This window comes from Fukomys damarensis, unplaced genomic scaffold, assembly GCF_012274545.1.
Source record: "Fukomys damarensis isolate Sample0158 unplaced genomic scaffold, DMR_v1.0_HiC HiC_scaffold_39, whole genome shotgun sequence".
Classification (NCBI taxonomy): Eukaryota; Metazoa; Chordata; class Mammalia; order Rodentia; family Bathyergidae; genus Fukomys; species Fukomys damarensis.
The window spans coordinates 17,459,373-17,482,606 of NW_022900951.1; the positions used below are offsets into that span (position 1 = coordinate 17,459,373).

The following is a 23,234-nucleotide window of genomic DNA, read 5'->3' on the forward strand; positions in this document are numbered from 1 at the left end:
ACCATTCTCAGTATTGTACTTAAACTTTATACAAGAAGTAGTTCATTAGATGTTGATAGTAGGATGCTAGTTATCAGAGGCTGGGGAAGATTAGAAGGGTAGGTGAGAAAAGGATATAATCAGTGGTTGCTAAGTTTTAGTTGAATGGAGTAAGAATTTCAGAGATGTTGCATAGTAGGGTAGCTATAGATAATGATGATATACTACATATATCCAAAAATTGAAGAAAGAAATAATAAGTGAGGCAACAGATATGTTTACCTTATTTTTTAAAATTGTTTTGGTATTGGAGATTGAACTTAAGGCCTTCACACTGAGCTACGTCCCTAGAGCTTTTTTTTTATTTTTAATGCTGAGGTAGATCCCCTAACTTGTCCACGCTTGGCTTAAACTTCCAATCTTCCTGCCTCAGCCTCGCAGAGTGCTGGTCTTACAGGCCTGTTGCCAACATATCTAGATTGTTTATCCTAACTGAAACATTACAGTGTATACATGTATTGAAATACCACGTGGTACCCGTAAATATGTATGTTTTTAATTGTAATGTACCAATTAAAAATTTATATTTCTTTAAAATCAGAAAATGTACCTCTGAAGGTTGAGAATGTTTCACCAGGATGTAAAGAAATACCTGCCAAACACTGTTTCTTTCTAAATACCAGTGCTGCTTGGAAATGACTCTCTCATTGACTACAATAAAGTTTAAGGGGGAAAAAAGGGGTTGGCTATGTACCTCAGTGTAAAGGCCCTGGATTCAATCACCAGTACTGGAAAAAAAATTTAATGATTGCTATCTTTAGTTACAGAAGTATAACGTATGTAGAGTTCTCCCCAAGTGTGGTGGTGCATGTCTGTGATCTCAGCATTCTGTGAGACTGAGGCAGGTGAAATACAAGTTCAAGCCCAGCCTGGGCAACATAGTGAATTACTTAAACCCTGTCTCAGAATTTAAAAAAGAGCTGGGTATATAGCTCAGGGCATAGGACCTGGGTTCAATCCCCAGTACCACAAAAATAAATTTTTTTTAAAAAGGATGGGAGTCATTTGGTATCCATAGTAATAACATAGTTGCAATTAGAGAAAACAGGGAACAGGTTTACAGTTAATTCAGCCGAAATAACAATTTGGCTTACTGTTATGATATGTTGATCATTTTTCTGTTTGTTTCATTTCAGTTTTGATATTCATGACATTATTATTAGTCACATATAAAGTCTTCATAAAGCTTTACTCACCAAAAATGTATGAAGTATATTGTATTTCTTTAATAACTCTAAGTGAGATATTCAAGTTCTTTTAAGAAATTATCTTCTGGTTCAACATGCAAAAGTAAAAATTATTCATGATTAATTAAAAGTTATATATTATTGTAATAGATATTAAAGTATCCATTTATTAGTGGGGGTTGGCATACTTAGCCCTTTCACCTCAAGCACTGACTTTACAATAGGATTTTAGGCTGTCCTTAAAACTACCTCACCTGGGCCCCAGCATACTCCATATTTCATTTTTCATTGCTGGAACTTGCTACCAAAAAACTAATATCTGAGAAGATAAACAACTAGCATTTGTTGCCTGTGTAACCTAGGTCAGACTGTCCTGGCTTGCTACCTACAAATACATCCTAAAAAATAATATTTATTGGATTCTTTTGCGGTACAAGACACTCGAATATATGTTGCCTTGTTTAGTAGCACATTACACACAATTCTGAAAGGTGATTATTACTACCCCCCCCGGTTTTATAGATAGAAAAGCTTACCCAGAGAGATTAAGTAACCATCCCAAAAGCACAAAGATAGTAAGTAGTCTAGTCAAGAAAAGAATCTTCACATTGCTCGGCGTATAGGTCATACTTTTTCCACCAGGATTTGTTGAGTCTGTTTCTGGACAAATATGTCAATTGATATTTGAAAGAAGACTTGGTATATTACCCATAACTGGCGAGTATTTCCATTGTTTTTTTACAATGAAAAAAAATCAAATTTAGGTTAATCATTCCTTATCTTTAATTCAAAGGAAATAATTAAAATAGAAATAGAATTGTCACTATCCTTGTATGTTAAGATCTGAATATAATGGACAATTTATTTTATTCTTGATCTCTATTGCTGAAGAGTTTTTGTTCACAATAACCAAAGTCAAAAATCAGGAGGAGGTAGAATCAAATGATCATAAGTATACTTCACATCAAACTCCCCTGCTGTGTTAAACAAAAGAGTCCCAGAAATGTCCTCAAGGCCTTAGGACAAGGAAATTTCTAAATTCTAATACCAACTCCATTGCTTCCTATATAATAATTTGTCAATACATGCTAGCTGCACTTATTGTCTTAGTTACTTTTATCATTGCTGAGACAAAATACCTGACACCCAAAGAGAAAGTAAGATTTATTTTAGCTTATTGTTTGTAGAGGTTTCAGTTCATAGTTAGCAGTTCCACACAGGATGGCACGGCAAAGGGGCATTGCAGAGGAAAAACACTTTATAATGAGAATGCAGAAAGGCAGTGAAATAACAATCAGCAAGCAGCAACAGATGGCAGCAGCCCTCTTTCTGTCCCTTATAGATTCTGTCTAGGCTACGTACTCCTAGGGCAGGTAGCACTCACACCCAGGCTGGGCCTTCCCATTATCCGTACCCAGAACTATGCCAAATCAATGAGTGGGATAATTTAGTAATCATGTACCCTTAATCTCAGCATCACACACTTAATCTCAATATCACACACTTAATCCCAGCGTCATACACTCCAGATGATCCACCTCTAAAAAGCCCTACCTATGACCGCATGAGTCCTTGGAGGTACATCTAGATATAAGCCACAGCACTTAATAATCAACATCACAGGAAAAATATATTAAAATAATACAGTATGTGGATTCCTTGAATAGAGGAATTCCTGTAAAATCGTATGTTGTGATTTTTACCTAAATCTGAATATTTATTAACCTTTCTAATGCATCTTTTTAACATAAATTTTGTAAGAATAAGGAACCTTTTGATTTAATTTTTGTTCTTATCAACTGAAACTGATATAGGTAATATTTTTTTCTGGTTAACCATATGAAGATATGACCCACCAGTTGTAGAGTGGGTGAGATATTAGTGGAACAGATTCTGATTGTTGATTTTTTTATGTATTTGACTTAATCTAGTAATATATCCCTTAGATTTGTTCCCCCTCCCTCTTTCCTGAAGTCTGCCAAGTCACTTTGTCTAGTGGCTTACATTTTCTACCATTTTAAGTAGTTCTGGAAGTTTGGGATGTGGAGCCCACATTCAGCACATTTGCCATGTGTTTCCAAGGAGAAGTGGCAGTATAGTATTATAGAAATTCAAGTCAGCATGACTCTAGAACTCTGACTGTTAGATAACCAATGAATTGAAGCCAGAGAAAATAACTGACAACATTATTTTGGGATATGTTTATATCTGTAGAGGTGTATGTGTTCTTTTAGTGTTCATCTTTAAACTAAAATGATATACCTTTAAGAACTAGCATGTGATATCATTATTTAATGTTAGTTTTTAAATAATTTGGCCTAGGATCAAAAGCACTCTAACCCTGATTTGGCCCATGAAACACATTTTTTCTAACTCCATAAAATTACAGCTTGTATGTAATGACTTACTGTAAAAAGAAGTTGGAATTAGGTGATTATGCTCTTCTTTGCTCTTCAAAACCCAGCTAGAAATGAAAGTTGGTGACCCTAGGGTAGGGGAATGCTTCACAGTGTGGTATAGAAATTGAATTTAAATTTTTTGTTAAATGATAATGTGTATTCCTAAAAATATGACTAGAAACATTTAATAGAATGTCATTTTTTTCCATGTGTGAATTTTCAGATTACTGGAGTGAGAGTGACAAAGAAGAAGCAGATACTCCATCAACACCAAAACAAGACAGCCCTCCACCTCCCTATGACACCTACCCACGGCCTCCCTCTGTAAGTTAACAAAATGAGTATACTTAATATATCATAGATTCTTTGACCTGAAACATATGTTTTCAAAAAGTATGTGATGAATTGTATGTCAAACCTCAGGTTCCTTAGAAAAGAAGAAAATTGGGATCTAAAATCAATAAGGAAAATATATTTAAGTTTACAAAGATTATTTAATGAAAATAAACAGTCACCACAGGCTCTAGGCAGAAGGAGTCTGTGATCAGTTTTATTACAAAATTAACACTAGTTTTGTCAGAGTAGCCTTTAGAGATATGTCAACAACAAAAATATTTTCTCAGAAAAAGATATATAAATTTTCTTTGTCCTTTATACACTAATGAAGTTCATTCTTTATCCTTTAGGAACAACTGGTAAATATTAATATTATAGCTCTGAGGGTGTAGCTCAGGGGTAAAGCACTTGGCTAGCACATGTAAAGCCCTGATTCAATCCCTAGCACCACCAAAAATGAATATATCTGTATTAAAATTCTTTTGGCATCTTGTTTTATAAATAGGCACGGGGTCAGGTTTAATGTATATGTTTATAAGATGCTCCAGAATTCTTAGACATGTATAAATTATATCACACTCACGCACACATGCACACACTTTGATCTTTTGATAGTGTAGACAACTGTCCTGATTTGTTTGGACATATGCCGCTTTATGTCTTTTTCCCATCAGAATTACTGAAAGTGTCTCAGTGCCTCAATTTAAGCAATATACTCCACGGTCATGTTACCATAAGAATCAGTTCTGCTTATTTTGACACTAAGTCTTCCACAAAGGAAATGGAAGCTGGATTTATATGACAACAGTCAGTCTGATTCAGTCTTTGTTATTACAGAGTGTTAACCCATATTTTCCCTCTTTTCCTAAAACATCAGGAGCTGAATGATTCTTTTTAAATATTTGTAAAGGAGGAAGAAAAGGAAAACTAACTTCACTGAGCTTCTCTTTAAACATAAACATAGCAACTTGTGAATTTCACTATGGAAACCATTCACACTATTATTAAAATATAGAGGAATAGCAGATCACCCACAGAAGATGTCATGTAACCTCCTCCTTTACTAGGGAGGTGGCTGGCTCCTTTATCTCAGCCAGGCTTTTCAAGGCTGCCACATTAGCCCCATTTGTGATGATCTTGTTTAACTAATCTGGCTCCTTCTGCCAGAAAGAGACCTGAGCCAGCTTATTAACCCCCAGCAGGGTGCTATACAAGTATTTTGTAGCCTTCTCTTGATGTCAGCCCTTTTTCTTGGTTATTTCTTGTGTTATAACATATATTGTGAAACTTCAAATTTCATGGATAAAAATATTCCTTTTTTCTTTTGTATATGTGTAACCTACAGTGTCCACACTCAAGGCAAATGCTAATCTCCAATAAAATATAATCTCATCTTGCCTAAATTTTGAACTCTCTAGAAAATGCCATAGAATTGACAAGATCATAAGGCAGTTTTCCTGTGATACCCATAGAAGCAGGTATTCACCTATGAAAAAGAAGATTTAGCCTCTTTATAGGCAACTTCTCATATCTAAAAGCGTAGCTCCCTGCTCTCACATCTAAGTTGTATAAATCCAAAAATAGAAATCAGCAGACAATTCTTCAGGACTTCAAACTGTGTAGAAATTTTTAAACTGTAATTGTTTTTAGCTGCGGAGTATTTCTTGTGTAAGCGCTCGCATTTTTTAAGACTTCCATTACTGTCAAACTTTGCATTTATAAATGATATTTTTCATAAGAGCCTGGCATAGCAGCATTTCAGGACATCCATGTCTGTCTTTTAAAATGTACGCTGGGGTCTAACTTTGAGATACTTGCAAAACTGTTTAGTCATTGCTTGACTTTGTAAGAATCTATCCACTTAAATGTTCCCTGGTAAAAACTGACTGTGTTCCTTCACAATAGAAGTGATGCTGTTTTATTTCTGTAGAGACTGATCAGAGGCTCTTTTCTACAGATGAGTTGCGCCAGTCCTTATGTGGAAGCAAAACATAGCCGGCTTTCCTCCACAGAGACCTCCCAGTCTCAATCTTCCCATGAAGAGTTTCGCCAGGAAGTAACTGGGAGCAGTGCCATGTCCCCCATTCGCAAGACAGCCAGTCAGCGCCGCTCCTGGCAGGATTTAATTGAGACGCCACTGACAAGTTCTGGCTTACACTATCTTCAGACTCTGCCCTTGGAAGATTCAGTCTTCTCCGACTCGGTGGCCATCTCCCCCGAGCACAGGCGGCAGTCCACACTTCCCACTCAGAAGTGCCACCTTCAGGATCACTATGGGCCATACCCATTAGCTGAGAGTGAGAGAATGCAAGTGCTCAATGGCAATGGGGGCAAGCCTCGAAGTTTTACTCTGCCACGAGATAGTGGTTTCAACCACTGCTGTCTGAATGAGCCAGTTAGTGCCTGTGACCCACAGGATGACGTGCAACCCCCAGAGGTGCAGGAAGAGGAGGAGGAGGAGGAGGAGGAGGAAGGGGAGGCAACAGGGGAAAACATGGGAGAAAAAAGTAAGTATGTTTATGGAGATTCTTAGCCTGTGTACACAAAGCCGCTAACCTTTTCAAGCTCTTACTTGAAGAAAATAGAATTGTTTACCTTTTGCTTAAAATAATGGTCTCGCTTCATAAAAAGTTAGGTCTTCCCTGCTGTCCTACTTTCAGAACTTCAGTAACTTGGACGGGGTGATGCATAATGAACCTTATGTTCCAGGATACCTACAGCTGGAGCAAATAATTTGTTTCTCCTAATTACTCTTTTTTGCCTTTTATAGTTAATAGTATTTATATATTTTCTTCCTTCCCCTACCCACTTTCTTCTCACCTGCATGCATTATCCCATCGGTCCACAATAATAGCCCCTTGACTTTGGTTTAAGAAACTGTAAATACTTCAAGCATGGTGTTAGCAGAGTCCTGGTTGACTAAGTGAACATACATACCCACCAACACCTACACATATTCATATATATCTTCCCTTTTCATTGTCAGATTTAAATGAAAAAATCCAAAAAGTCAGCTTTCCAAGGAAAGATTTCATATAGCATTTCCGTCAACTCCAAATAGCTGAACTTGTTTCTTGAAACCAGTTTGCCAAAAGCATCTGTATACTTCTTTGGTGTACATATTGATTACAGTACTCTATTTATGAGAATCAACTCTGAAAAGAGACAAACCAATTAAGTAACATCTGACTTGTTGGCATTAAGAATATGCTTACTAGGTACACACAAGTTCTTTATCCAAAAAGCCATATGAAGCATCTGTTTATAACAAGATCACTGGTTCTGAAACTGGGCTAGTTTAAGAGGAAGACAATATATAACAAGTTATTTTAGTTAGAAAGAAAATCTAGTTTTTGCTGTAAATCCTGAACATAAAATATAAAATGTCTAAAAGAAATAGTATAAAACTATTTACATCTCTTTATTCAAAATGCAGTCTTAATCAGTTACTGATGATTTTCTGAGTCAGTAGTGATGAAATAAATGACCCATTTGATTCCCTTAGGGCATTACACTTCTCTTTGTGAAGGAAACAAACAGAATATAGCTGTCAGCCCTTTTTTTGTTTTTTCTGAGATAGAGTCTATATAGTTCGGGCTGGCCTTGAACTCACTATGTAGCCCAGGCTGGCCTAGATCTCACAGCAAACCTCCTGTCTCAGGACTCCCCCAGTGCTGGGGTTACAGGTGTGCACAATCATGCCCAACTATCAGGGTTTTGACCGTGGGATATAAGAGTTTAAGTTCTTCAGGACAATTGGAAAAACAAATCAAAGTTAACAAGCTACCAACAACTCAGGAGCTCCACGTCAGTATGAAGCTTGACTCCTTTAAAATAAGATCCACTTTGGAAATTACTGATGAAAATGCTATAGACCTTCTCCTATTATGGTGTAGATCTTCCCTATATCATTTAATGGAAATTTTATATCTTCTACCAATATAAGATTTGCTTATAATGAAATGTACATGCCGAAGCAGTTTCCAGGAAGTACTTTTAGCCATAATCTCCATGAGAGATATTATAAAAGGTATACTGTTGGTGTAAGAAAGGTAACATGGTGCCATGTTCCCACAACATCCACATCTCCCAGACATTTTGGAAGTTCGTGGAAGATATGTTTAGGGTTCATGCTAGGCCTCAACAGCAGTTCTGACAAGCATTCTAATATATGTGTAGTATTCTAACCACATCTAACAACATGTGTAGTATTATCAACATCAGTAAATTATTTCTGAAATTTAAAGATAAGTTAGAATCTTCAACTGTCATCTAGGTGTTTGAAAATGGCTATGACTAAGTGTATGAGGTTTGTTTATTCTACAAACATCGGGGGAAATTCTTTTAGTGATCTTAAACTATAATGTAATTAGGTACATCCCTCTTAGATAGTGAATTCTGTTAAGAAATCCCCTATCATCCCTATAGACAGATTCATTCTTGCAGTCTTTTTTTTAAATAAGCAGGATACTCAGCAGTTTATCCTGGCCAAGAAGCTCTAGATAAAAGGAACCATGTGTAGGATGCACACAGACAAAAAAAAAAAAAAACATGGCATGATGCCTGCCCTTCCTTCAGGTTTCCAGTAACCCACAGAGCATCTCTAGTTAAATTGCTTTTGATTTTTTGTGGGGTCTCTTTTTTGTTGTTTTATGGATATAATTTCTTTTTAGCCATATAGATACACTCCTACATGCATAAGTTTTTTTTTTCGGGTTCTAGGCAAGTTAACTGATAATTATTTGGTACTGTCCACCTTTTTCTGTGGTCTCTCTTCATAGAATAAATGTTGCAAAACATAACAACCCTAGTAGATGTGTCAGTAAATTTAGTATTGCACATTTTGTCTTTAAACTTCAGTATTATGGAGCAGTCGGATCAGTTTCACCAAGGGTAGCCATGCACTGTTGTTCAGGGCCAATTTCTTTCTGTGCATATTCCCATAAATCTTGCTATTGGATGTCTCAGTATACTTCGTACTGTTCTCAACAGAGTTGCCTAGAAGATTTTTCTTATTCTATGGACTATATGTTCATTTTTTCCATTGCTATTTCTAACATTTAGGAGCATACACTATAAAAGTTTCACTTGGAAAACATTACCTTTTAAAATCAATGATTTCAAACTAGGCATAGTGTGCACACCTGTAATCCAAGCTACTTGGAAGGCTGAGCAAGAATATCAGAAGTTCAAAGCCAGGTTAGGCAATTTAAAGAATGCTGTCTCAAAATAAAAATAAATATATAGAAGAGCTAGGTATGTAGCTCAGTAGCATAGCATTTTCCTAGCATGCTCAGGTCCCTGTGTTTCATCCCCAGCATCTCAAAAAAAGAAATCAATATTTTTAAAAGACTATTTAAATACAAGTTAAAGGGTATCATATTTATGGCTGGCCTGGATTGGCCATTAGGAGTAAATGTTCAGACTGCTTATTCAAACCAAGTTGCTTGGTGCTATGCCAGCAAAGCCAAACATTATACACACAAACAAAACTGGATATTACATCAACCTCAAACTTACATCCACTCCTCCCAACACAGTGTGCTCATGTGCTGCCTCATAGATCATCAACAGACAACCTGTACTTGTAAAAATCGCAGTCTAACAGTGTTGTATTACTGATTGTCATGCAAAGGCAGCATTCAGTTTGCCTATTGAAGTGAACTTTTACTAATCAAGTACAGACATGCAGAGGAAATAAGTTTAGTGCCTATAGTGCCAAACATTTTTCTCAGTTTACAAAAAAAATTAAAAATAGCAAATATCAGACAAGTAAGCAAGAGTAGTAATAGAACAACTTAGGAAAATACAGCCTGTCATATCTTAAGGGTGAAAATTATATCAGCCAGAGCCCTTTCTTATTATTTATACTTTGTCCTACCTTATAAATGATATGTATTATATTCTGCTTACAAAGCAATCTGAGAAGCAAGATGTGTCTAAATCTATGCCCTGGATATTTTTCAGTTTTCTTATAGATGTATAATTTGGCCCAGATTATGAAGGGTAAATTTAGCCTTCCTTAGGACAAATTTCAGTCTGTTCCTATGGTTGAACTACCTTTTGCCTTACTTTGAAATTAAATTATTTTACTGAGTCATACTGATTTTCTTAAGCTGAATACATTTTAGTCTGAAATGGGTGATACTAAAAGTACACAAATGAGACTTGTCTTGTTTTCCTTTGACTGAAAAGTCAGTTTAAAGATCAACTTGCCTGACCTACTTTCCTGGCATTTGAGAGAAGACAGGTGATTTCCTATTATCCCAGTTAGTTTCGAAGCTGAGGTGTGGTCCTTATAATACCTCTGCTAAATTAAATTACTAATTATGTAAACCTATTCAATATTTTTTACTTTTTTGTTTTATTAAAACAAAATTTTATAATAAATAATAAAATAACAATAGTTAATATACTGTGTATTGTTATTTTCAAAATAGTTGCTCAGAGTATAAGACATAATCCAAAAGATTCTTACAAAAAAGAAAGAGGCAGATAACACAAAACTCTCTTTTCAATGAATTAAGATAAACTAGTCGTATAAATGAAAAATAGCATATATATTAAAATATTTTTGAAACAGCAAAAGGAGTATAAGTTTTTAAAGTGTAGGACAAACTATAAAGGTATAAAATATTGTTTTGGTTAATGTATCTTCAATTCTGATTACTTAACATCTCTCTTTCCTTTGTCATAGTAGGCAAGTTAGATGAGGTTTTCAAAAGTTTTCGCGCTTAACCCTGAGTTCCACCTTGGTATTTATAAGGGTACTCTTTCCTAGCCACACATTCTTGGTGCTTTCATTTACTCCATGAAGTTATTAATGTTCTTTTTTTTTCATTGCCTTCGAGATTACCTACCAGTATTCTCACTTAATTACACATATATTTAGCTTCGTCTTAGAAAGCTGCAGCAAAACCTAGGTCTTCAGTAAGGAGGGATAAAATCTATTACCTTGTAGCTGTTGTACATATTAGGTTATCTGGAGGAGCTATTATGGATTCTTTCAAAATGAAATCTGCTAAGAAATATATTTTAAAGTTGTGTTTTAAAATTTAACACTATCAACAATTTAGGACCTGCACAGAATGTGCAGCAACTTAGTAGCCTAATACCTGAAATTCCCTAGACAGAGAGGCTGATAATGACCACAAATACAGTAAGAGAAGATGTATTAATACTCTCAGTCATTGGAAGGGTCCTAGAGTAATATCTTGAAGATTTTCTAAAAGACATAAGTTTTATATTTAAGAAATTTAGGTAGAAAATGTGTGGGCAAAACGAAGATATTCTCAGACTATGAAACTGTGTTGAATTGAGAGAAACTAGTTAAAGAAAAATATTGCAAAACTTTTTTATTTTCAAGATAAATTGTGTACATACATAAAGAACTTGGAAGAACATAATCATCAATATCTGAAATTATAATTCAAGTGTAAAAGCAGATAGATAATATAAGCAATATGAATAAAATGATGATAAATTCAGAAAAAGAATGTTAGAGAACCTATAGTCCTTGGCTGAATATGTGAGGAGCACATATAAAAAAAAGGACTGCAGAAAACCTACAATGAGGTAAATAAATATTCTCTTAATATAATATTACTTGATTTTGAGGAAATATTAAGGAGACATAAAACAATAAAGTATCATTTATCTGTAATTCTGATATGGTTAGAGGTTGAATTCCTTTTTATAGTACTAGAATTGAATCCCAGGCTTTTTCACCTAGCTGCCTCCCTGTCCCTTTTTTAAAATTTTGAGACAGGGTCTCACTAAGCCAATAAATTGCTCAGGCTGGGTTCAAACTTGCCTACCCTCCTACCTCAGCTTCCCAAAGTACAGTCCTGGAATTAAAGGCTTCTGTCTGGTTTTGACTTAAATTCTGAGATAAATTATTATATTAGCTTAGAGGAAACTCAGAAATGAATAAATTTCATGTATCTCCAATGTCAGAACTCTTTTATGTAATGCCAACAGTTCTACATATCACTTTTCATCAGATAGCACTCCAAAAGCAATAAATCAAGTCCTATCTTTAGTCTTTTTTGTAAAATGAAAGGAAACTTTCCCTGGATCTCTCCAATACTCTCAAACACTAGATCTAATTGGTCAGAGTTGTGCCATATGCCCATTCCTGAGTGGTAAGGGAAATTGAATGATTATCAGTAGTTTAACCTTGATTTGTTTTAAGGTTATGAAGAAAAAAAATGTGCCAAATTGCTTTTCATTACTTTCTGTAAGAATAGCGCTGTTGCCATGTGTGTTAATGTCTTCAGATTTATTTCTTCAAGCATTATTTCATTCTTTTAATATGTACATGTAAGGAAATTTTCCAGATAACATCATTCAAGTCTTGGTACTATTGGAATGCTAGATAAAAATATAAGAGGAAATGAATAATATATAATACTGAAAATGCAGCATGTTTGATGTAATTATGTTTGCCTTATAAATGAATAAGTGTGTTTTCTTATAAACAATAAATTATCCTAGCTTAGAACACTGTCTCTGGAGACATTCCTCAATTTAATTCCTTGCTTGGTCACTCTGCCACTTACAAGTGGTATGATTGATCAAGTTATTTAACACCTCTAGACCTCAATGTCTTTATTGTTAAATAATTCGGTAATAGTACCAACCTTTTGAGGTTATAGAATAATTATATGAGGTAATACAAGAAAACACTTAGTATCCATATCTGACATATTGTCTGTCCAACAAATGTTATGTATAAGTTTTATGCAAATTTTAATTTAGGCAAAGAGGGTAGTTGGAGTACTGAAATAATTATTAAGCCTGGCAAACCTCACTAAATAATGTTTACTTGACTGTATGACTTAATCTTTATTCAGTTCCAGCCACTGAGTTGAACTGCATGAATTACAGTTTTAGTAGGTCAAAATGATGAAAGGGCAGCAATTTTGTATATTTCAACCTAATACGTTAGCCCTGCTCTAGAAGCTAAAATAAAAATACTGCTCTTCCCACATTCTTATCACTCACTATGCTGTTTGTTTTTTACTTTGGATTCTTGAAGACACATAATAAACTTTGTATTCCAAACAGCAACAGCCATATCATATATATTTACTGAAATATTTATTTATAGATATTACAACACAGGTCTCATTTCTCCCCTCAGAGTCCTTCCCTGACAACTCAGTTTGACCAGATGTACTCAACACCACCATTTGTCCTCTGATGTGGTCACTCTGTTTTATATTCTTCCCAGTTTGACCACTATTCATATAATATTAAATATTTTACATCAATTTATTTTCCATCTCCACCCACCAGAATATAAGCTTCTTAAGAGCAAAGATTTTATTCCTGTCTTATACACTCAGTGCCTAAAACAGTATACAACCCATAGGAGGCCAGGCACTTTTGAATGCATAAGTTAAATGAATAACCCCTTTTAATTATGAATTTCTTACATTTTATAGTATAATAGAGCTGAAGTTACTGTTTTATACATTATGTGGTATAAAGCAGGAATCAAAACATTGTACAATTCTTCATCCAAAATAAATCCCTTTATTTTGTAAAGGGAAAGCCAGGACTGCCCATGTTTAGTTAGCATGCGATTGTTGTGGTGGGATGCTAATAAACTAGAATTACTGATTCATGTAATATGGCTTTTTTACAGTCACATTTTTCTGTGGTTGAAATAATTCTCCTGTTTTATTCCAATTTCAAAGATGAAGGCCACAAAAATATGGCATATGAAATGACTAGTTCATTGTCATAAACCATTTAGAAATCAGATCTTCCAGCACTCCTAGAGCATTGTTCTTTCTACCAAAATCTGCTGCCTGTGCAAAAACAGATAACTCAAATCACTACCAGTGTTTGGCTCACGGACTTAAGTCTTCCAGTTAGGTCATCCATCACCTAGCTTCATTTTAATTAGCTTTTTTAAAATATTGAAAATTCAACTTGTTCTTTGGAAAAGGAAAATAATCTCTTAAGTGTTAATAACTAACAAATTCAGATTTTAATGGCAGAAGAGTCACATCAGCAGATGTGCCTAGATAAGAATTAAAGTTCAAAAAAGGATGACAGCCCTTCACTAGCATAGGTAAGACAAGCTATGATTTACATTTTTTAAACCAAAATAGATTATCAGATTCAGCCATATTGTTACATTTCTATTTTCACATATTAAAAACAAAAAAGCAAACCATTTTCCTTCATTTCAGTACAGCTTATTGTTAGTTTCTCAGTAGAATACTTTCTAGCATACTGTACAAGAAGCTATCCTAAATTTAGCCTCCTTTTTCTTTGTTCACCTTTTCCACAGAAAATTGAAGGTCTCAAATGCCTAATTTTTGTTCATCGACATGCAAAATGTACCTCCTATGGTCACCAACTCCTGGAAGATAGCAGATTAAGATGTAATAGGATTATGCCATACCACATATCTTGGAATTTTTTAAATTGCCCCACCTGTTTCTCTTTTGTTGCTCAGTTCAAAAGTAGTAACTTGCTTATTGCAAAAGAAATAAGTAAATAATACTGTGATGAAAATACAAAGCAACCCACTCACCACCTTAATCTCCACAGATCACTACCACCAAAAATAAAGATTTTAAAAATTAATTCTGGCATAAATTTATTTTCTTTATCTTTCTTCTGAACCTCAGTGTGAGGAGGTAAAGGATGACTTAGTTGATTTATCAATTATAGTTATTTTTCTGAAACATTTTTGGTATAGGTTTAGTTTATAATATAAACAAGTATTATTAGATAACTTACTACATCAGAACCAAACCCCAACCCCAGAATTTATTTTTCTATAAAATGTAGTAATTTTCCTTTTCAAAAACAATGGAAGGAGGTAAGTGAGAAGGGCAGTAGCTGTGCATGTGCACTTACCCTACATACACACACTCCTAGATTCACATATCAGAAGTTCTCTTACCTACTTGCCTAATATGTCACTGCCTTATGAATTTTTGCCTTCTTTATGGAGACTTTCTAATACTGTGATATTATCCCAAACTGTGATGAAAACAGCTAAGCCAGATCTAGTTAGCTGAAAAAAATAAACAGAAATGAACAAAAAAATCATAGCAAGTCTAGTCAAAAGCCAAAAAGTACAATGTGGCTTCAGGGCCACTATGTGTAGTAATAAGTTTACCTTTGGCTTTGGCTTCAATTATTTACAACTCTGAATTTTTTCCTTAAACCTTTCTCTCATTGGCCAGCGTTCTCTTTCCAGTGTTCTCACTAGTTCCATTTTTCTAACCACTCAGACTTTATTATGTTTAGCCATAGGCACATGTTGGCCTAATATTTGGTCATAATAGCTCAGGTTGAAGTTTTTCCTTTAATGGGAGAATACTCACAATGTATTTATTCAACAAGGAAAAAGTACCGATTACATGTTTTAATTAGAAAAGTGATATTTAATTTTAATATTTAAGCCTTATACTCAAGAACTTCTAGAATATTCTCTCCTCAAAATATAATAATGAGTTTCATGTATATTTGCTACTGTTAACAAACACAAAGGACAAGTATGTCCATTAAATCAATTTTCTGAGTTACATCACAGAAATTTTAGAGTACTTGAAAATAAGAACATGAGTAGTCAAGCTCATTGATTTACTTCAGAGCTAAAAATTCTTTAACAGTCCTAATGCATGGATTCTCTAACATTTTAATATCAAGATTTAGCCTACTAAAATATATCATTCAATTCTTATAGCATATTTATTCATTCAACCAGTGTGCATTGTTTACTTACTATTTGGCAAGCACCACTTTAAGGGTATATCTAGGTCTTTTATAATTCTATAACAGAAATTTGTAAATTATCTTTTAAAAATAAATCTTTCTTTTTGAGAACATGAAACAGTAATTCAAACTTTGTTACTTTGTGCCAGTAATTTTCCCTTGTTACCAATTTAACATTTTTTAAGAATATTTCTTAAAGAGATAGTACAAGGTGTCTGTTTTCTTTTTCAGGTACTTAGCATCACTTATGCAAAATTTACAAGACTGATTAGAATCAAATAAGATCATTTGAAGAGATATTTTTTATTTGGCTCCCCTAAACATGGTTTAGGAATAAGCATTCCAATGTTTCAGCTTTTCTGATTAACATAATTAGATACCTAAAAAATAAAATGAACATCATATGATACAGACTATAGATTAATATTTCTTTGAGAATTTACTTCCTAATTTTAATAAGATAACCACTATGGAATTTGATTATCAGAAAAAAATTAATTCAAGAAGTATTAGAAAAATGCCAAAAACAAAAAAATGCTGTATTTTGATATCTGTCTTAGGACATTTTGAGCCTTAATATTTTAAACAGTTGTTTCATTTTATTATGCTTTTAAAGTCCCTAATCTTCTGTGATTTTTTAATCTGGTATTTTTACTGTGCTAGTTGTCTATAAAATATGTTGATTTAATGCATAAGATTTGTTCACTAATGAGCTCCAAATGTTCTCATCTGTGACGTTATTGGTTCTTTTTGTTGTAAGGTTTTCCTTAAATTTTTATTTTTTTTCCTACCACCACTCCATGGCCTAATTTAGAGTCTATTCCGACTTTTGAAGTAGAGAATTAAAAGCATACCTTGAAATTCTGGTAAAAGAAAATAGACTGAAACTTCAGTATCACTAAACTTAAACTTTACACTTTTTCCCCTCTGGAATCTGCTGTTTTTCCTCACTCTAACAATGCCAATACACAGGAGTTTGCATGCCTTTTTTAAAAATAAGAGAGAGGAGGGACAGCTTAGAATCAGTGGTTTAACACAGTTCTCCAACAAACCAGGACAATAGGCCCTACTCCTCACTTTGAACTCTGTTGTGTTTTGTTTTTTATACCCTTTGTAGTTGATGGGAAGCCTTCTCTTGATTTATCATCCTGAATTCAGAGACTCATGATGGGCTTTTATTTGCTTAATTAGAAGGACTGTGTCTCAGCAGTAGAGATAGGAAAGATGTTTACCATTCCAAAAATAATTCTGAACAAATGCTGAGTATCTTGCTGATTAAGTAAAGAGTAGCCTTAACTTAGTATGCTTCTTTATATTTGTAGCATGCATCCTTTTAATGTATAGTGTCTGTTAATACTACAGAACCCATTTAAAATTTTTACATTAAAATAATTTTATTGGGCTAGGAATATAATATATCATATTGTATGTAAATATACATAAAAGCCCTCTCAGCTAGAACTTAGAATTTTATGGCACATATCCTTACTCTCTTACCCAAAACAGAAACATCTTTTATATAGTATATTGGAAAAATTGTTAGTGAGCCTCTTTTTAATACTTTAAGGTTTCAGAGTTCTTGCCTCCAAATGCAAGACATTGTATGTTAGACAACCTAGTTAAGAAAGCTCTTTCTATTCTGATACAAAAGCAGACTTTTGACAAATTTTCTACTCAATTTGGGTCTTAAAATTGCAAATTTGAGAAAGGAAATCAAGTTTTTAAAAGGCTGTCATATGGAAGGAGGAATAAGATACTCTTTGACTTTCCAGAGAGCGTAATAGGTGGAGGGAGGAGGGTTCAGAAAGGCTGATTTAAGATGGATATCAGGAAGTGCATTCCAGCTGTTAACAGTTGCCCGTAAGTGAAATGATTGGTCTTGTGAGTTTGGTAGGATCTCTATTATTTAAAAAGAGGCTGTATAACCAGCTACCATAATTTAGATTCGTAAGTTAGATGGAAAATTTAATCAGAAGGCTGCTTTTAACTCTTAAGGTTCTGTGGTTCACTTCATAATAGCCTCACCATCTGCTTTCTCTATATGATCTCTGCATTGTATATATGCAAAATTGTACAATGGACTTACGTTATCAAACATAATTTGTATTGTTAATTCTTGAGCTGAATGCATATATTTACCTTAACTTTATGAAATCTTGATATTGCACAATGGATACCTTCGTATAGATACCTTTTTCTATTTAGTGTTTCCTTGCTGAGTATATTAGGACTATTGTAGTGATTTAGACACTATACTTTTGTTAATATGATTATATTAGTTTTAACCTGCTTATTAGTAGTTCATTCACATTAATGCCGTCAAGCTTTAAATAGCATTCCACACTTACTTTTTAACCTAAATTCAGTTGTTTATCTTTTTCTGTTAAATTTTTAACTTCTCACGTTTCACCCAGAAGTATTCAGCTCTTTTAAAAAGTTTGGAATCTCAGATTTACCATCTATGATATTAGTCATCCCTCATGTTGAACAGGGATTCTTGATCCTTCAATTTTCTAAGCATACTTTCTGTTTTTATTTTTATTAATATGTTTGCAATACATAATAATTACATTCATTTTGGAGAATTGATGTATATGCATATTACACTTACTCACCTTTATTCCTTTTCCCCCTCCACTCTCCCCTCTCCCCCACTTTCCCAGATCCCTTTTCTGTCTCCACAAAGTCTACCTCCATGTTTCTTACCATTGCTCCTTTATTTTACTCTTTAAATTATTTATAATGCTACTTTATTTTACTCTTTAAATTATTTATATTTTGGGTTTGTGATATAAAATAAACCATATAATGTTTAATCTTCTGTGTCTACTTTATTGCACTCATCTTTATGGTCTCAAGAGCCATCCATTCTCCTATAAGTGACTCCAAATTTATCTTTCTTTATAAAATAGATAGATAAATAGTTAATCTCACATTTTCTTTATCCATTTATATGTTGTCATATGATCATGTAGGCTGTTGCCATAGTTTAACTGTTGTGAGCTGTGTGGCTATAAACACAAATATTGACATACCACTATATGATTTTAATTTTTTTCGGGGAGATACCCAGGAGATGTGTTGTTGGGTTAAATGTAATTCCTATTTTTAGTTTTTTTGAAGAATCTCCATACTGATTTTTATAGTGGTTGTACTAGTTTTTATTCCCAACAAGAGTGTAACTGAATTATCTAAGAAGCAAAACCCATTTTTAAAGAAACAATTTTAAATAAGAAAGAACTAAGGACAGAGCCTCAGGCATTTAAATTTAAAACTATATGCTAATTTCATTCAATTGTTCAATATGCTTATCTGAATCCACTGGTACTATCTTTCAGTCCATATTGCAGCATCTTTATTCATAAGGATATCATTCAAAGCTTGTCCTTAAGAAAGACATACTGCCTGTGGCTATCCTTTTATCTCCTAGCCTACAGATACCGTCCAATAAAATATTTTTAAATGTTTCATTTTATTATTCATTCCATTGTTAATTTTTCAGTCAAAACTTTTAGAAAACCTCTTCCCAATCATAGTAGTTTGAAACACTACTGTGCAATTTATATCAGATATATTTATATGTTCTTTGTAAAACTTATTCTGCGGATTTTTGCCTTTTTGGATAAGGCAACTCTTTAAGCTTTAAGCAGTAAGTCTCAAGGAATTCTGGCAATAGTCCTACAGTAATTTCTGGAAAGTTTATTCATTTGCTAAGATTATAACTTACTGGTACAAAGAGACCAAAAAGTAGTTCTTGGCACTACTTAGTCTCCAAAAACATTTCTTTTTTTTTAAAGTCCTAGTTTTTTAAGTTTTCGCCTTGCAGGAAAAGCATAAACTATCACTGAAACAACATGGTTCTATCTTTTGTCATTTATTTTTTAATTTTTTTAAATATTTCATTGTATTTTCAGTTTTTTCACACAACTCAGTTGGACATTTGCTTTCATAGCATTCTTCTTACAAGCAATTAGTATTGTTTTCTGCTTGTCTATTTCTAATCATTTATATAAATTCATCTTTTATAGAAATCTTACTTAAAGCTAAAACTTTTTCTGACAAATTTCCTTATAACTACCTTGACTTGAGCTGCATCTCTTTTTTCTCTCATTGGCATGGTTTATGTTAGTACTAAAATTTTAGTATTTTTAAATTAGTGATCATTGAAAATTCCTGTTTGTCTTGATAAGGTTTTTAAATCCTATTTCTTATACTCTATGATCCATCTATGCCTTTGAACTCTACAAAGATAAAAATTGGATAAGTTTATTTTTTTTTAGACAAGGTCTCACTGTAGCAGGCTGGCCTTGAACTCATGCTGATCTTCCTGCCTCAGCCTCCCAAGTGCTAGGATTAGAGGTGTGTGCCACCACATCTAGCTAGGATGAGTTTCTTTTAGTCAGCCATGTTCGTTGGCTAACTACGTTCATTGGTTCCTAAGAATTGTCATTTCTATACTGTGCCTTAACTCACATCCCCTATAAATAATAGTTTCCAATTATAGAAATAAACTGCAGTCAAAACTCATTTGTCTTTTCATAAAAAGCAATATGTTGAATGTCCCTAACCCAAATATCTAAAATACAAAATGCTTCAAAATTCAATACTTCAAAATTTCAGCTTTTGATATTAGGGAAGTATTAGATTTCAGAGCATTTCAGATTTTATATTTTTCAAACTAAGGATGCCCAACTGGTAAATGTCCGAGCAAATATTTCAAATTAAAAAAAAAAAACTCAAGTCTGAAATACTTTTTTTAGTCCCAAGCATTTTGGATAAGTAGTATTCCACTTGTTTATATAAAATTATATGACAAATTTCTTCTATGAAGTGCTTAGAAAATGTAGGACAACATTTGAGTATTTCTCCTTAATAGATTATTTTTCTATAATATACTAGGGCTAGATACTTGCTGCCTGTCTATACAAGACAAGGATATTTTTTGAAGATTATCTATTTTTTATGATTCTTAGAGACTGTTTTGGATATAGCAATACACCCATCCATTTTAAGCCATTTAATTGCAACCTCTTCTAACATCTTCCTAAGGTAGGAAGGTAGTAACATAAGTTATTTTGAAGTATTCCATTCTAATAAATTAGCCTCTATCAACAACAGAGTGTATATTTATGGGTTATATTCACAGTTAAAAATTCATCTTGAATCTTAGATTTGACTCACCTCATTTACTCCTAGTATTAATGATACAAGAATAGCTTGATAATCTAGGCTATTTAATGAAAACTCCCTTTAGCAGTAGTTGTACTATCGATTCATATAAAGTCTAAATCATTCTTTGACATATTAGTGCTGAAAATAGCATTCTTTGACCTCAGAGGCATAGTTTCCTAGGAGTCCTTCCTTTGCTACATAGTTCATATCAAAGATTTTAAGTAAAATTTTCAGTTCAGTTAAAACAGCGTGGTGAAGAATTTTACATGGTTCTTCACCTTGTACTCATATACTTAGATATTGGATTTAAATCCATTTTGTGATTTGACTCAATTCAAATAATATTTATGGAAGCACCACAATGCTCTTAGTACCTATTCTGTTAAATGCTAGAAAATCAAAGATTTTAAATCGCAGTAAGTTCGTCATCTGATGAGAGAGAAAAACATCCAAATATAACAAAATAATATATTAAGTGTTTGAAGAGGTAAATATATTAAGTTCTGTGAAAGCCCATAAGAGCTCTTGTTTATCTCTACCTTTTGAAATCAGACAAGGCCTCAAGGTGTGACGTATAAGCTGGATAGATAAGATTTCATCAGAAAGAAAAAATAGAAAACAAATTCTACATGGTAAAAAAAAATAGCATCAGCAAAGGTAGACAAGAAAAAAAGCAAAGTATAATTTAGAGAAATATATCATGGTAGTATTGATGAGTAGATAGGATAAAAAGAATTATGTTGGAACTAAGTTATGAAGATCCTAGTATACCAAGCCAAGAGGTTGGGATTATATCTCAAAGAACATGATGAAGGACCTCAGCAGATTTTAGTAGGAAGAGGGGATCATCAGATGTAAGTTTTAGAAAGGCTAGCAATCTGTATTGGTATGTAAGAATGTATGTGACAGGGCGACCAATTAGAAAACTTTCAGTGATTTAATCAGAAATATTAAATCCCTATGCAAATGTGAGGGAAAAAAGCTCAGAGGAAGATCCACAGGCAGAGTAGGACTTTAAGAGTAATAATGGAATCTTGGAGCTCACCTAATGGAGTCTGCCAAGTAGCCTTGAAATACCCTATTATCACAAAACACAAATTTAGACTGATGCTTATTATTGTGATTATACAGTTTTCCTAGCAATCCTCAGTGGCTAGGTAAGAATAAGGGCAGATATTGGAAAGAGTTCATGCAGTGCATATCCAAGAGGGTGAAGGAAATGTTGGGTCTTGTCAGGAGGGTCCATGTTGAATGAGGAAGTGAATTCAGGAAGAATCTGGATTATCGATGAGATTGAAGATCAGACAGTGGGAGGGATAGAAGGAGAAGTTGTTAGAATTAAGGAGAGCTGTAGTACTTCAGAGGTGACATAGCTCACCATGATGACAAGCTCAAATATGTGGTGTTTTTTGATAACAACAATCTAACACAGACGTCACTTATTTCAAAACAAGTCTTCAATATTTTTGCATCTTGAGAAAAAATTTTACAGCACTGCCACATTAATGTCCAAAATAGGTGATCTAATAGCAAAAAGAAAACACCCACTGTGATATGAGAAATAAACCCCCAATTTATATTAATAGGATTCATGTATTATATACTTCAATTATTTTCTGAGTTCACTAAATAGTGATATATATTTTTACAGTATAAATGTTATGAATATAACAAATTATGAAGAAATAAAAACTTAAAATATTTTAGCATGGTGCCTCCATTTTAAGTCAAATCTCATTTCTCTTAGGTTGACATCATTATTGACTTACCAATCATTGAATGAAATAATTTTAAATTTGATGTCAAGGCACTATGAATCGAATAATTGAATTATATGTATTTGTCCTTTTGCTTTCACTGTTATCTCAGAAAGACTTCAGCTCTCTGCTAAAATGGAAGACAATGATGTATCTTTTCTATAAAAGTATTCTGCAGTCTGGATTTGAAATGCAATCTAATGCAATTTGATGCAATCTTCAAGAGCCAAGCATGCCCATAAATCTAAATCTTTCATTCTTTACTCATATATAGTTAGAAGACATTTTCCCATAGAAAAATTATTAAATTAGAATCACGTTCCCTAAAGCAAAGCCTAATTATCTACATAATATGATATATTTTGTTTAAATGTTGTAGGATAGTTGAACACATTAATCTATTAAAAAATATTAGCTAACAATTTTAAATGTTTGCATCCCATGTGTCAGGCAGTATACTAAGGTCTTTAATTAATATAACATATTTACAACTCACAACAACCCTATGAAATAAATACTATTATCTTCATCTTCTAGATGAGGAAACTGAGTTTAAATAGCGTATACCAGATCTGCCAGCTTTTTAATAGCAGAGCTGA

General features: G+C 33.5%; 1 protein-coding gene across 3 annotated transcripts in view; it reads left to right on the top strand.

Annotated features, from left to right (window-relative positions):
- The window catches only part of Cnksr2 (connector enhancer of kinase suppressor of Ras 2), a 263,447-nt gene that overhangs the window by 221,105 nt on the left and 19,108 nt on the right, over window positions 1-23,234 (top strand). For all 3 annotated transcript variants that reach the window (XM_010607126.2, XM_010607127.2, XM_010607128.1), the window contains 2 exons: window positions 3,849-3,949; window positions 5,919-6,468. In XM_010607126.2, the coding sequence (XP_010605428.1) occupies window positions 3,849-3,949; window positions 5,919-6,468 (651 nt within the window). The remainder of the gene's footprint in view (window positions 1-3,848; window positions 3,950-5,918; window positions 6,469-23,234) is intronic.